The sequence below is a fragment of the Acipenser ruthenus genome, chromosome 30, assembly GCF_902713425.1.
Source record: "Acipenser ruthenus chromosome 30, fAciRut3.2 maternal haplotype, whole genome shotgun sequence".
In the NCBI taxonomy this organism is placed as follows: domain Eukaryota; kingdom Metazoa; phylum Chordata; class Actinopteri; order Acipenseriformes; family Acipenseridae; genus Acipenser; species Acipenser ruthenus.
Window position 1 is genome coordinate 12302654 of NC_081218.1, and position 15310 is coordinate 12317963.

At 40.3% G+C, this 15310-nt stretch overlaps 1 protein-coding gene across 1 annotated transcript; it reads right to left on the reverse strand.

Moving 5' to 3' along the window:
• Positions 1 to 880: 880 nt before the first annotated feature.
• Positions 881 to 14654, reverse strand: LOC131702718 (ethanolamine kinase 1-like). The gene is made up of 8 exons (XM_059004522.1): positions 14191 to 14654; positions 8544 to 8803; positions 7582 to 7722; positions 6418 to 6560; positions 5784 to 5867; positions 5082 to 5242; positions 3683 to 3756; positions 881 to 3431 (listed from the first exon to the last, which is right to left on the reverse strand). Exons 1-8 carry the CDS (start codon positions 14335 to 14337, stop codon positions 3359 to 3361), a joined length of 1083 nt encoding a protein of 360 aa, XP_058860505.1. The 5' UTR covers positions 14338 to 14654; the 3' UTR covers positions 881 to 3358.
• Between the last annotated feature and the right edge of the window lie 656 nt (positions 14655 to 15310).

Genomic DNA, 15310 nt, shown 5'->3' on the forward strand with positions numbered 1-15310 from the left:
GCTCAGATGCCTTCTAAATGTAGCCTTGCTTCGCTGTTGCCTGCGTGTTTATCATTTTTTATAAACTAGCAAACAATGCAGTTTGTCACCTGAAACCCAGGAGAAGAAGACAACACAATGAAATGTACTAGTGAATCCTGCTACACAAGTAAACACAGAGGAAATTCATGGTTTACAGAAACATATTGTCACAGGCCGCCTCTTTTTTGCATAGCTCTGTATTGTAACCAAATGTCCCCTGTTATTGATTATATTCTAACTGCACAGCAGAAAACAGCTATAGGGATAACCAATGTGCTCAAAGAGATTAAATAAATAAATAAATAAATAAATCAACCTTCAAAATTGCATGAAATGGAAAATATGTAAAATTGTAACAAAGAAATTGACAAAAAACAAAATAGTTTTACCATACTAAACCAAAGACACTGCTTCAGTATTTATGTGCTTTCTTAAACATTTAATAGAAAATATATATATTTTTTATATATCTAATCAGGCTACCGATCTCTCTGCAGCCTTCAAAACCATTACCAGCCTTACCTCTGAATCAAAAGCCATACTGTGGACAAGCTAGCTGTACATAAAACAATGTGGTCCACAGCGCCCTCTTGTGAATAAGGCAGACACATCCGGGTTAATATGTCACATTACCCCCTCAATTAAATACTCGTAATACACTGCAGTCCAATTATATATATATATATATATATATATATATATATATATAAGCTGCATGGTTGAAATTGACATCTCACACAGTGGGTTTTGGAAGGCATGGTTAGTAATCTGCATCTCCTCTTTCGAATTACTGCACTGTATCTAAGGATGGCAGTGGCAGCCTTTCACAGGAATTCAACAAAAGAAAGAGCCACTTAAGATTATTTTTTTGGTCTTTTAATGCAAATATTTACTAGCCAGTGTAAAATAGCATCTTCCAGTAAGAACATACACAATTGTAAAAGTGCCACTGTACACCAGGAATCTTCACAAAATTACAGTATTTACAGGTTGCTGTTATTTCCACTCCCCCCCAAAACAAAATGCAGCACACTCACAAAACACGAGCGCGGGGACCCCCCCAGCACTCTCCATTTCAACGTTCTTTAGATGATTAACATTTAATCTTCCTCCTGTAACAAATCCTATACACGATTCAAACAGTTAACAGCATAGAATTTCAACTCACAGGCATTCTGTACAATTCAAGTTAAATTGGGTCAGTACATTCACAAAGGTAATCATTCGAAGCAGGGCAATGTTATTCTCAAGACACACAACTAAAAAAAATAAAATAAAAAAAGTCATTGGTATCCGCTAGTGTTGATAATATGAACGTGTGTTTGAAATGAGAGTGTGTGTTTGTGCAAGTGTTTTAAATACGGATTGCACATTAGGTACCACGTAACTGCCATTACATGTTATTACACAGCACTTAAATCAACCAGGTTCAGGACTACCTAATATTACCTTAGATTAGGGAGCCATGAGAAGAGCTAATCAGGATCTGTTAGGAGGTGCACTATTGCAGTAGTCTAGCTATTGATCTAATGTTTTAGTGGGACTTCTTATTACAAAAAGCGCATTAAGTTCTTTGCAAATACTTATAGCAACATCAAAGCACTTACATATGACTTAATTAGCAATTAGTACCACATTTTCTGTATAAAAAATAAATAAATAGGGCATTGCAACCATTTAAAAATGCACATATGATACTTCATTACCCACAAGGCTGGTTTCAGAGATGCATTTTAGCAATGGCGGCAAAGGTTGGCTAGTGCCAATAGGAATGTGTGAAACCAGTTGCTAGAGTGACTGCAGCCAGGCCAGGCTGTGCAGGCTGGTTTCACACGAAAACAATGAGCCGAACATCCCTCACTCCCTGCGATTCAGTCCCTGGGCTTCCTGGACAAACTACCACGATAATATTTTAATATATCAAATGTGACATTTTTTTAAAGACAGGACCACGTTTTAATATCGGTGACCGATAAACTTCACCCAGGAACGTCAGCTCCTCCACAGCTGAAATGCTTTGTATGCAGTCACTGTGTCGCCTAGTTTTACAATTTCAGTAAAGTCCAGCTGTGTTCTAGACGTCTTCAATTACTCCCAAAATCTTCATTTACTTTCAGATTTTATATTCTTACTTCAGAATGTATTTATACATTATCCATTTCAAAATACCTTTAAATAATTCACAGTTCATTGATTATTAATTAACTCTCACATTGCTTAATTTGTAACTGAAGTGCAACATTTGTTGTAAATTATTTTCTTCACGATAAAAACAAGCAAGAAATATTTCAGATGAATTATTTAACAGAAAGTAACCGATACTCGTCTATCTTGCATTAAATCTTATCCCTAAAACAGGGAGGGTTTGTCACATTAATAACCAAAGGTATATACACATTCCTTGTGACACACAAGGATATTAAATGCAAATAATAAAGGGTGTAAGTTCCATCAGATTCGGACAAGGGGTGCCCAAGATATAGCTTAGCCAATCAGGAGTGAGTACCATGGACAGGTAGGTCACAGTGCTCTACATTCACAGTATGTGGAATATCTTTTTGTAATAAATGCCTGTTTCCAGGTTTGTCCCTCTGCCATGGCCTTTCAGAAAGGGGATAGCGCTACTTACATTCTAGAACACCAAAAAATAAACCTACCCCAATCCAAAAAAAATCAGCTTTAAAATTCACGGTCCTCTACCCCTCCCGTAATTCTGCTTCCAAACTATGGACTGCACCAGAAAAGTTACTATTAAACAGGGGGGTTAGAACAAAAGACAGAAAACGCATCCAATAAACTGAGACTGTGGGACAGTATTTAATGAGATTGAGTAGATCTACATGAATACTGATTTACACACGTTCAGTTTACTGCATGAATTCATTCAGATCAGCCCCTTGTGCAGAATTCAGATGGGATCAGCTTGCCTGTCATGTCCAACACACAAATATTAAATCACAAGTTTTACAGTTTTGATTTGGCCACCGTGGCACCACACATTAAGGGAGTGATGTCACAGTTCAGTCTGTCTAGGATCTCACTCCACGACCCACAATTCAACGACATTCAGGCAAAACAAGAATCTGGCAAAATGGTGGTCTAATCATCCAACTAAAACAATCTTCATGTATGGTTACGATGTGCTGCAGCTAGACATGGAAGGAGAACAGGAAAGGGCAGGGCTTGTGCAATGTGTGCAATCCTCCCCCTCCTCTTCACCAGACTAACTAGTCTAACCAGTGTAACCTCAATTCCCAGATGAAAAGTGCTTCTGCGTCTTGGTTGAAGTCTTAAAAAGACTTCAGGAGGAGCTGCTGCTGCTGTAAGAGGCCAGGGATCATTCAGGGATCTCCAGCGCCATCACTTCAGGCTTCATCTTGAAGTACTGATTGAACCGCAGCACAGCGTACCTGAGCAGAGACACAGAGAGGAGGTCAGACAGAGTGTGCAGTGCCCTCCCTCTAGTGGCTGATCAGAGTCACTGCAGGAAATACAAGTCCTAAAGCAGCTCTGATCACTGCCAATCAGTACACACAGATGACATTTTAAAAGAACCAAACTAAAAAGCTTGTAAAATTATATTGTAAAAAATATTTTCTTAAAGTGTACTATTAAAAAAAAAAAAAGTATAAAACACACACACATTATATATAGTGCTTACCTGAGAAAGTCAAAGTCGATAGTGGAGTACTTGGCTTGAATGAGCGCCCAGAAGCCCCAGAAGAAATGAGAAGCCTGCAGGACAGAGATGAGCAGACCCTGTATTATTAAACTGATCTGGTCTAAACTTAGCTTCTTACAAACAACTAGGAACAAGGGGGCAGTGAAAAGCAGGACTGCATTCACAATGCGTGGAATAACTACTCGTAACAATCATCCGTGGACAGTTTGATCAAATTCAGATAAGCAGGCAATCGCCAAGATACCAATACAAAATGAAAGGACATCACTGACCTAGAGTCTTAGTGTCCTAAGGAATGTCCTTACCAAGTTTCATCAGAACTGGATGAGCGATTCTCAATATACTAAAAATGTAAGTGTGACTTACAAAGCTCATGCACATGAGGGGGCCTCCTCGCAGGCGGATAAACAGGGGCAGCGTTGCAACAACATATAAAAACGTTACAATTTATTCAGTTTGGTTAAGAAGTATGTCAGGTAGAGTGAAATCAAAAGTGTCCACGTGATCAAGAACAAACACACTCAAGAACACTGCTTTCCATTAAAACACGGCAAACAGACTGGTCCAGTTCACAGAGTTTAGTCTTCTGTGACGCGACACATTCCCGGCTCACCAGGATCAAAGGGGGCTAGGTTGTTAAACAGGCACAAAGGTTCACATCAGTGGGAAGTGTCCTTAGATAACATTATCCGATGGGCCACACAGGAACACATCATATGAGGGACTGCATTTCCCTAATGACCCAGATGCATTTTAATTAGATTTGTTTTACAGAGGATCTGCATTATACATTAATCTGCAGTGGAACTTGTTCCTCAGGTCTGTCAGTAATTAACTGCAGAAGAAAAAAGAAAGAAGAAATAACCTCAGCTACTGTAACACACTGAATCTTGAGATGACTCCATACAACACTATGGCTTAACTTCAACATGCAGAGACCCAAGTTTATAATTCAGTTTAATAACAGAGCAGAGAATGCAATACAAACTTATTTTTATATAGCGCCCTTCACGCCACAGCATCCCAGAGCACTGTACAACATTAAAAACAAGAGCGCTCTTGTGTATAATACACTCCAATTATATAAAAATCGCATTTAAAAAAAGTCAATTTAGACTCCAGTCGAAATTTTCAACCTGCCTAATGTCAACCGAATAGTTCCACAAAACGAGGAGCACAACAGCAAAAAGTTCTAAACCCAAAAAAATGTAGGCTACTGACATTAAGGAAATATCATGTGCTGGGGGCTCCTCCTAAACTGAATGTACTGCTGCCTGGCACGTTAGTTTGGTCCCATCATCTAAATGGATATCGGAAGTGTTCTGCGGGAGAGAGAAGGCAATATACAAGCTCTATAGAAGAAGCTCTGCAGACTCACCAGAGCAAACTTGTTGATCTGCACGTAGAGCGTCTCGATCTCACACTCTGTCACCTCCTCCCCCTTCTTGGTGAAGCGCTTGTAGGCCTGCAAGTAGATGTGCAGCCACTGCATCTGTAACTCCCTGCTGGGGTAGAGGGAGTAGTCCACCTCGCTCACTCCTGGCAGGAAAACGCACCCAAACAAGCATCCGAACACACACACGGCATGCAAATGGACACAACACAGACACACCGCACGGAAACGCACACAGCACAGACAAACGCAACACCCACGGACATGAATGCAAATCAGACCAGCGTTCAAGCAGACACACACACCAACACACGCACGCGCACACATACCGAAAAAAGTGGGGAAGAGGTAGAGAGAGAGATTTAAAAATCATTCTCACATGAGGGAGCAATACTAGGAAGCGCTTTGCAGCATCAGGTATCAAGGACTTGATCTCATTTACATGCAAGATTCCTATTTTAATAATGAATGCAAATGCTTCAATGCGTTCCTACTACTGCTCTGGGCTGGATGGAGTTATCAACAACACCCAACAATAATGATACATTTACTTACAACCTTCTCCACCTGCTGTGCAACAACAGCTACTGGCCCAGGACAGGGGAGCAGGTACGAGGGTAGCAAAGCTTCAGAGCTATGGGAATGGATTCTGCACTGACCTCATGGGCCATGCTGGCCTTCACTTACCTGCAAACTCATTGAAGTGGTTCCCAATGTCAAAGGCCTGGTAATTGTAGCTGGCATACTCGTAATCTATAAAACGGACTTGGCCTGAGGAAGCAGAGGAGGAGATCAGCTGCCATTTATGAATCCAATTAACCCTTTCACACATGGCGAACTCATATGAGAACGCCATTTTTCCCTCCATATAAAGCAACAGAAAAATATATATATTCTGTATCGAAACTTTATTTTCAGCTATTTTCAATATTTCATGCATGAAAGGGTTAAACACAGAGAGAAAAGTGTCAGAGATCCGTGACCAACTGGAGAAGGTTTTTAATGAACGAAAAGCTTACTATACAGTTTAGAAATAGTTTACTAATCTATACAGCATTCCCCGGTCTGCAAATACAAAACTAGGGACATGATCAGATTTTCTGCACTTACTAAACACTAAAACCACTTATATTAACCAGGCAGAAATTAAGAGGAAGAGGAATTATACATGTCAGTATTTTTAAATGTGCTTGTTTCCCAGTAACAGCAGGGGCTAGGGTAATAAAACAAAATCAAAATCTACTTAAGATAATTTAAGCCAGCCAGCTGTGTATAATAATGTAATAAAGCTCTGTGAGAGAGCGGGTGTGTGGGCCCTTGCCTTCTTTGTCGTTGTGGATGATGTTTTTACACAGCAGGTCATTGTGACAAAGCACTATGGGAGAGCCGAGCTGCGAGAGGTGCTCCTTCATCCACGCCATTTCCTGTTCAAGCACTTCCAGGCTGGGCACTTCCTGCTGGATCCTAGAAATCAATAAAATCAATCTATTCAGAAACGCAGCAGGTAATCCAAGCACAGCGGCTGCAAGCGGTTCTCGCAAAGCTCTGCTTGCGAGCAGGGCTGGGATGTGTGTTCCCACAGTCTTAATACTTGAGCTCCCCTTCCTTTGCAAGCAGGTTAATTCAGGTCTCAGTATCGAGGACTGTATGAGAGTATTCTCACAGCAGGCTGAGTGATCGTGCACACACACACTCTCGCTGGAAACAAGAACACTCAAAATTCAAAACCAAATGACTCCAAGTGAGGTTTTATTTATATCCCCTTCTCAGACAGACTTACAGCCCCATGTATTGCGATTGTTTCTGAGAACTGCTATTGCAACTGTTTTGCTAGAGCGATACTGTAATTAGAGCAGGCTGATTACCAGGGAAACTGAGCCAGCAAGACAGACCACCACTTCCTTTCCAGGCTAATGGGCTTAGTCCAGTGCTCTAATCCTGCAGAGAGCAAGACAGGCAGACACAAATCCATCCAGCCGAGCTGTACATACTATACTCCTAACACTATAACACAGTGTGTGAACATGAATACATACATTTAAACTCCATATGGAAGATGTGCAAAGTGTCACTGAAAAGTTTCCATCACCACTGCATTGAAAATGACGACCGTCACATGGAGGCTGCTTAAAGATGACATCGTCAGTGTTCGCATATTTATGGTAAACACACACACACACACCCCCTCCTGTCTTACCTTGAGTAATTTTTTTTTTTTTTTTTTGCAATAACTCACTGTGACTGATGCTCATTTATAGTTTTATCAACTTTAGTAGAGAAGCCACCATACCCAGTTTTATCACACAAGCTATTCTCAAGGTAGTTGAAGAACCCTTTCTTGATAAGCACCCTGCTCCAGATTCATTCAGGTCTCAGTTAAACACTAGTTAAAAGACTGCAGCTGTAACTGCTAGCGGTGAAGGGGACAGTGGACTGAACTGGGCAGTGTGAAGGGTGCCGGGGGGGTTGGGGGATGACTTCTTACCTGATGTTGGAGGCCTCTGCTGTGAACTCTGTGGTCACAAGGGAGAAGTATTTCCGCAGCTTGATCCACAGGTTGGGTTTGGGAATGCAGCCGTTGTGGGCATGGATAGTGTGGATCCGTGCCATCTCCACAGCAATCAGTCTGCAGGGGAGTTGAATTATTATTATTATTATTATTAAATAAAGAGCAAGATCTGTACTAGAGATTACCTGCATAGTATAACATCCCTATGTACACTATGCTAAGTGACATTATAATAAACATGACTACTTCTCTAAATATGTATAGAGAGAGAAAATTCAATGACAAAATGTTTCGACCAGAATTCTTTCTCAACGTCTTCAATGTTGATATGGATTCTGGTTCACAGTCTTGTATCCCAGACCCTGTTTGTTGAGTGGTCTTTGTAAGCAGGTTTGACTGTAATTACACTCTCTAGGGGCTGGAGTTTCTCTGCCGGAGTTGGGAAACTCACCCCAACTCCATGTAAGAATCAATACCAAACGAATCACAACACATAATTGTTCAGAAGATTTTTAATGATATACTCGGGGTTCGAAACTTTCACTAGCCCTGCATTCAGTCCTGGGTTTCAGAACTCCCCTTGTTTAGGTATATTATTGAAATCAACAGGTGCCAGGAGTTTGAACAATCAGGCCCCTGCTAAATCTGCTCTGAATTAACTGATCACACTTGAAGAAGTCTCATCTGCATCTGCAGGTTGACTGTTAGGAGCTGTTCATGCAGCTATAAGACAAGGACCAATATGATTAACAGGGGTTCCTCAAACTCCAACCTACTAAATCATTAAAATAATATACTTAAATGATGGTAGCTTGGAAACCCAGGACTGGGTGCAGGGCTAGTGTGTCTAACCCTGTATGCTACTTTGGGGTTCAGATCAAGGCTAGGGATTGAGGTCCAGATTGCATCCCATTAAAGACATCCTGAAAGTCTGTTACCTGAAAAGCACAGGGTCCCGGACGTGTTGGGGTCCCATTGCGTCCCCCTGCATGAACTCATAGCACAGCCCATTCTGGAAGGTACAGTAGAGGTGCGGGGCGCAGCCGTTGGCGTGCAGGACTTGAAAACTCTTCAGCTCATTGTCCCGATCCACAAACAGCTCTGTCTTATTCCCATAGACCCGGACCAGCACCGTGTCGGCCGGGCACTCCTCCAAATAGCAGCCCACCAGCTTGTTAGTGATGCCATCCGTGAACAACTGGAGGAGGAGAGAAAGAGAGGAGAGTCACGCTCAACTCCCACCAGCCTTCGTGCGCCCAACCGGCTAGGTTTCTCTTTCAACAAGTAACTCAATATTTGTTTTACACTTGAATACTTTTCCAGATCATAAGACAGCATTCCCCATCAGCCTCTGAGGCTCCTGTTTGCTGTGTAGCTATAGTGATGGTTCCATGCACACCAGACTACAATATGCATAACAAATAATAGGAGCAGAAACAGAAACCTGGCTGGAGAGCTGTTGTCTGGATTAACTCGGATACACCTCTACTATGGAAATGCCTTAATGAGTTTATCCAGGTGAAATATATTGACATTGTCCCAAGTGCCTCTAAAACCCCTTCTCTCTTGTACATGGGGCTAGCTCCTTTTGAATGGAAGGTTCATGCTGCAGAAGTATATGGCCCTTCAGTAGAACCAACTTCATTCTTGGTGGGGGTTCCCCACTGATGACGGAAATGATAATGAGGTGTGGGAACCCACTGAGATGAAAAATAGTGAATTCTGGCCAACTCAGATAATTTGGATTGAAGGAATATTATTATTTTTTATTATTTATTTCTTAGCAGACGCCCTTATCCAGGGCGACTTACAATTGTTACAACATATCACATTATACATTATTTCACATTATACAGATATCACATTATTTTTACATACAATTACCCATTCATACAGTTGGGTTTTTACTGGAGCAGTCTAGGTAAAGTACCTTGCTCAAGGGTACAACAGCAGTGTCCCCCACTGGGGATTGAACCCACAACCCTCCGGTCAAGAGTCCAGAGCCCTAACCACTACTCCACACTCCACACTGAATACCAAATAAATACCTGATTAAAAAGACCATTGTTACCAGTAACTGTTAAGAGCAATACTATTATAATATTGTAAAACTGCACTGGTTTAGAAATGGAGAAACATGATTGCAGAAATCTGTGTTAGCCTAAATGAAGGTTCAGTAAAACAAAAAAAAAAACTATGACCTAATGCAATAAGGATGGAGCCTCTTCAGAATGTGCTTGCAGCTAAAGTTTCTTATCAGCAAGAAACAGCTTAACCCAGACCGGGGCCCCTTGCCTGCACATTTTACATAAGTATGTACCAAGCTCTTCTTTGTGCCTGAGAAATGTGTTTTAGCAAGTAAGGCTAAATTTACTGACACACACACAGGTGCTTTAACTCAAAGACCGGTCCGCTTAGTCTTAGCTGGTGCGCTTGCTGGAGACCTCTCTGTGAAGCTGACTGCTGGTGTTGTATTCAGAGACTAGTTTGGACGACTGTCCTTTCTTTGTCCTGGTTTATATTTCTCTAAAATAAAAAAAGAGGGTAAGCATAATCTTGAATTTATATCTCACCTATATTGAAGCATAAGGCTATAAGGATAGGATTATTATATGCAGCTTCAGGGAGGATGTTATAGGTTAGCTTTGGGTGTTTTAGGCTGACAAAGTACGTGTTGTAACCATATTGCTTTATAGTATTGATGCTGTTAGTTTGCAAAGACGCCAGACTGCCTGGATTGTTTAGGAGCTAGGATTCAAAGTCGATCTGTGATCACTTGATCCATTTAAGCGTTAATAAAACCAAAAAGGGGTCAAATATATACTTTGATTTGTTAAACTTTGAATAAACAGAGTCTACGTGATTATTCTTGATTGAAGATTGTCTGGGTATGTGAAAATCTGTAAGCCAGCACACAAACGATCCACTACAGGAGTTTAAACCATCTATTTGTGCTCCTGAGCCTCCCCAGGTCTATTAGAGAATAAAAAAGGATACGAATGTGACAATATGTTGATCCAAATACTAGCATCTCTTAGCTCATTAAACAGGGCATTTCTGTACCATGTTTATTAAAACTAACATATCTGCATTCTGTTGTTAAAAGAACCCTAAACACTACACGCCCTTGTATGTGTTTGACAGTCATTTTAGCTCATTCCACAAGAGCCATTTCAATCGGTAACTTAAAAGGCTGCTAATTGCACTGTACAGTAAATGTAACAGATGTTCTTGTGGATAAAAATGCATTTTTGAACAGCACACATTTTTAGCCATGCATATATATATAAAAGTGTTTGCAATACCGATTGTAATAGGTTCAAAAATAACCTGTAATTTATAACAGAGTTAAAGATATCATGCAACGTGAAAATGAATAAATGACGATGGCAGGAATTAAATATTTTTTTGCTATTTTCAAGCACACCCCTTTTGCATGGTTTTCTCCTTCGTTTGTCAGCTTCATTTGAGAGATTTCGCTGCTGTAATATGGTACAGCTTTATACTTTTGTGCAGCTACATTAAAACAATGCTAACATTCTGTAAGTTTAAGGGAACGTTTGGACATGATAAAGCAACTAAACTAACTGATCTAAACTGTGGCAGTTCAATGGAGGGTGCTGGATGCAGGGTGGCAGTGTATTAATCTACACAAAACTATACATTGTATCAAACATTCCATGCCTCCCACTGAAACATGGATTCCATTCCCCACACCACTGCCCATTTACTGCACACGATCCTGGTCGCAGTCAGTATTTACAGGATTTAAAACCCTGAACAGGATTTAAATATAAATATTTATGAGTAATTTAAAATGGTACCGTGAAGCGGCCGGTTTTATGTTTGAATGCAATGAATTCCAAAGGTGAGCTGCCTGATATACAAAGGCATGCTGGCCCATATTAGATCTCAGTTTAGAAATTTTTAGAGTAGACACATCATTTAGTGTCTGAAACGTCTGGTTTTGTTTATTTTGCACTGAGCCCTGATGCACTTTACCCAGCTCATCATCACTCTGTTAATAAACGGATGTGCTACAGCAGTCGAACGATGATTAAGGCTTGGATTTGAAGGTCCCTTTGGACTATGCTGTGACTTGTTGAAAACTTGTGAATCTATAAAAAGCAGTCCATTTGACCTCTGCTCGCAAGAGTGCAGTCATTGGCGAATTTCACCAGTACTTTGGTCTAAAATGTCTACCCTCCGTTTAAAATGTGTTTTCTTCTTAGGTAAAGTTTTACTTAAGAAGTTACCCCGTGTAACCGTAGCTCACATTTATCACCCTGTTCTGGATTCGCACTTCGCAAAGACAGTTAAATCATTTCAGATGCAAACATTTAGGGTGTCTCCATTTTACGAAAGTAGTTTTCCAGGTTTACAAGCACCTGTATGCTAAGTTAACACACAAACAAAACACACGCACCCACCGCTTGTCACAGTGCTCAAGACAGCATTGTAATCTGACACTGTCAGCCAATGGCTGGCTCAGTCTCCTTCAGTGCAGTGAAACTTGCAGCAGTGGCACCATGGACACATACAGTCAGAGTCATAAACAAACTCTGCTGCTGTGACAACATCAAGCTGACATTCACGTAAAGCAGCACCTTGCAAACAGGCCAACGCCCCGACAGGCTGCTCAGCGGCACTGAAGCTACATTACAGTTAAAAGCCATGTCAATAAAAACATCTGAATGTGTATTTAACAGCTAGAAAGAGAACTGGCCCTAGGGACAGTGTTGCTGTGGGGGGCTCGAGTGGATCAATGCCTTCAAACCTGAAAGGGAGAGTACAGGTTGGCTCAAACATTGCTCTGTTCTGCACATATTTTCCTTTTATATGCATTCTGATCTGACTGTAACTCAACCCTACTGTATGTAAGGTTTCACATAACCCGATTAGCACTAACCTTGCACCACCTAATATTACCTAAGACAACGCAGAGCAAGATTAGTGCAAATTGTGATGAAACTTTTCTGACTTGTGTGTGTTATCCCAGTTCATTAAACTGACTTTGCTGCTGTCCCAGCTTCTGTACATTCATTAAAAGGCTGAGCTGAATGCTTGTGGGATACAGATTCTTGTCAGCGCTTAATTTAATATACGTATTCCAGGTTTGTAAAAAGGATCTCAATACTATCATGCAGACTTCCACCCGTATTTTCAAAGTATTGCTATTAATACTTTGGGCCACATTGCTTTTGTTGATGCAACACTGTTCATTAGTAACCTGCCATAAACCAAAGCAGGGGTGACTTTGTCCATGAATTTCCAATGCAATTAGATGTCTTCTATCTATCTAACCTATAGTCTATCCCCTAAGATGCGGCACTCAGCAGCAGGCCACGCAGGGGCTCATATTACTGGCAAAACTAGATCACGTCAGTATGCAGGGATGAGGGTTGAGTCTTTAACTAGTGCTCATAAATGTAGTTAACTGAAACAGAAACTAAAACTAAATAACTTTTGCTATTGCTTCCAGAAAGTTTGCTTACAGCTGACAAGTGTTTGGGTTTATTGCAATACCCCAACCTCTACATTCACAATTACACGTTGGGCATCGCTCATTATCAGGGATAGAAATAAGACTCTTATTGAATAGAGGTTTCACCCATTCCATGTTTTACAAAGAGCATGATTAGCCACAGTGTATAGGTAACAAGCTCAGGTGTGTCTTATTGAACTCACAGTAAAACCAGGAATGGATAAAACTGCTTCACAAACTCAAAATCAATAACTAGCCTAAACAGTTACACCCTTGCTTAAGCTGGGAGATCACATTCTGTATAGCTTTTTAAAATGGGTGCGCGTTTCTTTAAAAGAGCTGTCAGTTTCAGCAGTGAGAAAGCTGACCTGCCAACACTTGGGTACAGCCACGTTTGCAGGTGCGACAGTAAAGCGGCACCAATCTGGATAACCCAATGACATCATTGGAACACCCGGGCACCCCATTGGGACTGGGTCAGCCTAGCTGAGGATCCGGCAGTGTAGAATGTCTAATTTATATATTTTTTCTTGACTTTGTTTTTTTAAAAAGCACACCACAATTAAGAACCAAAACAAACGCATTAGCCTATATCGTTTTAAAATGTACCCTACAGTATGTATTTTAGAATTTAACACGAATAGTACTAATGTAGCCTATAGTTGGTGATAATGGCACACTGTTAAATAATAAACACACACATATACGACAGATAGATACTTACTTTTCCCTACATTTTTTCGATACATTTGCCTAACACACAGTAGTATTCGAAAAGCCCCTTTTGTAAAGTAATGAAAACGTCATGATAGAAAAAAAAAGAAATATGATACCGATAGGGTGAAGACGATTCTTTTTTTTTTTTTTTTTTTTTGCAGTAAGAAAATATTTATAGCTACTTGTATATATTTAATTTCTAGTACAACGTGATTTACTATAGATTTAAACAAACCGACTGTTGTTGGCTGGGATTACAATAACATTATTAATACGACCGCATCTCGTTTTGAGACGGTCTGTCACTTTCATGAAAGGAAAATGTGAGGTCATACCAGCTGAAAACGTAAATATTTTGAAAGGTAACAGTAATGGTTATTTACCTTGGTTTGTACCCGGTCGGTGTCCCAGGAGGGTCGAAGCTTTTTGATCAGTTTCAATGCACCGGGTATTACGTTATGCTCGTCCACGCAAATGGACAATTTTCGGATTACCGGCGAACCGACGGGCACATGGATTTCCGTCTCCATTCTGCTTATCTGCTTTCTGTTAACACTTTACAACAAATAAATTATCTGTAATATAAAAGCTACTGATATAAATAAAACAGGGTGTTTTTTTTTAGAGAAATGGAATGTAAAATATAATTGGCCGGTTTTTCTTAATGAAACGATGCTGATGTTGGTGTTCAATGTGCAACGCCCTGTGGAAAGAATCACCTGATTGTTTAGTTCCAGTGAGGGGAGCGACAGTCATAGAGAGCTGGAGAAACGCCCACTCGGAATATTCAGAACCCGGCGTGACCACGGGAGGGGGCTCGGCGAAGAGCCCAACTTGGCAGCAGGAGAGAGAAGCGATTTGTAAAGAACTGTCTCCCCTGCTGGTTGTAAGACCGAAGCAAACTAGTTTGAATTTTGTTGAAAGCCTACATTATTATTATTATTATTATTATTATTATTATTATTATTATTATTATTATTATTATTATTATAAATAATTGTGTTTAGTCATAACTGTTTCGTTATTGTTTGTTTTTACTGTTGTTTCAGAGTTTTAAAAATAACTTTTAGAAATTAAAGATCAAGCTAAGATTTTACATATTTTTTTTTTTTTTTTATAAAAAAAACCCCAAAACAATCGAATAGTTGTATATTTTTTAAACGGTTTGGGAGCCAAAACGCTTATTAGTTATCAATCGTTATTTTTTAACCGTATAAAACTAGCAAATCAAAAAAAAAGAATGTGTTTACTTGTTTCAAAATGGGCTCGTTTGACCACACACATTGCATCATGAGCTGAATTACACACACTCTCCACTAGGTGGCAGTAAAGCTATTGACATTCAAAGCAGTCACCATGCTCCAGAATGTTCAGCAAGCGCTGTCCAGTCACACCGCGTATCATACGCTTTCAAGGGGTGGTCTGCTTGGCTTGCCTACATCAGGGCTTCCCAGCCCCCCTGTGTCTACTGGTATTCATTCCAACTGAGCTGTCAATTACGTA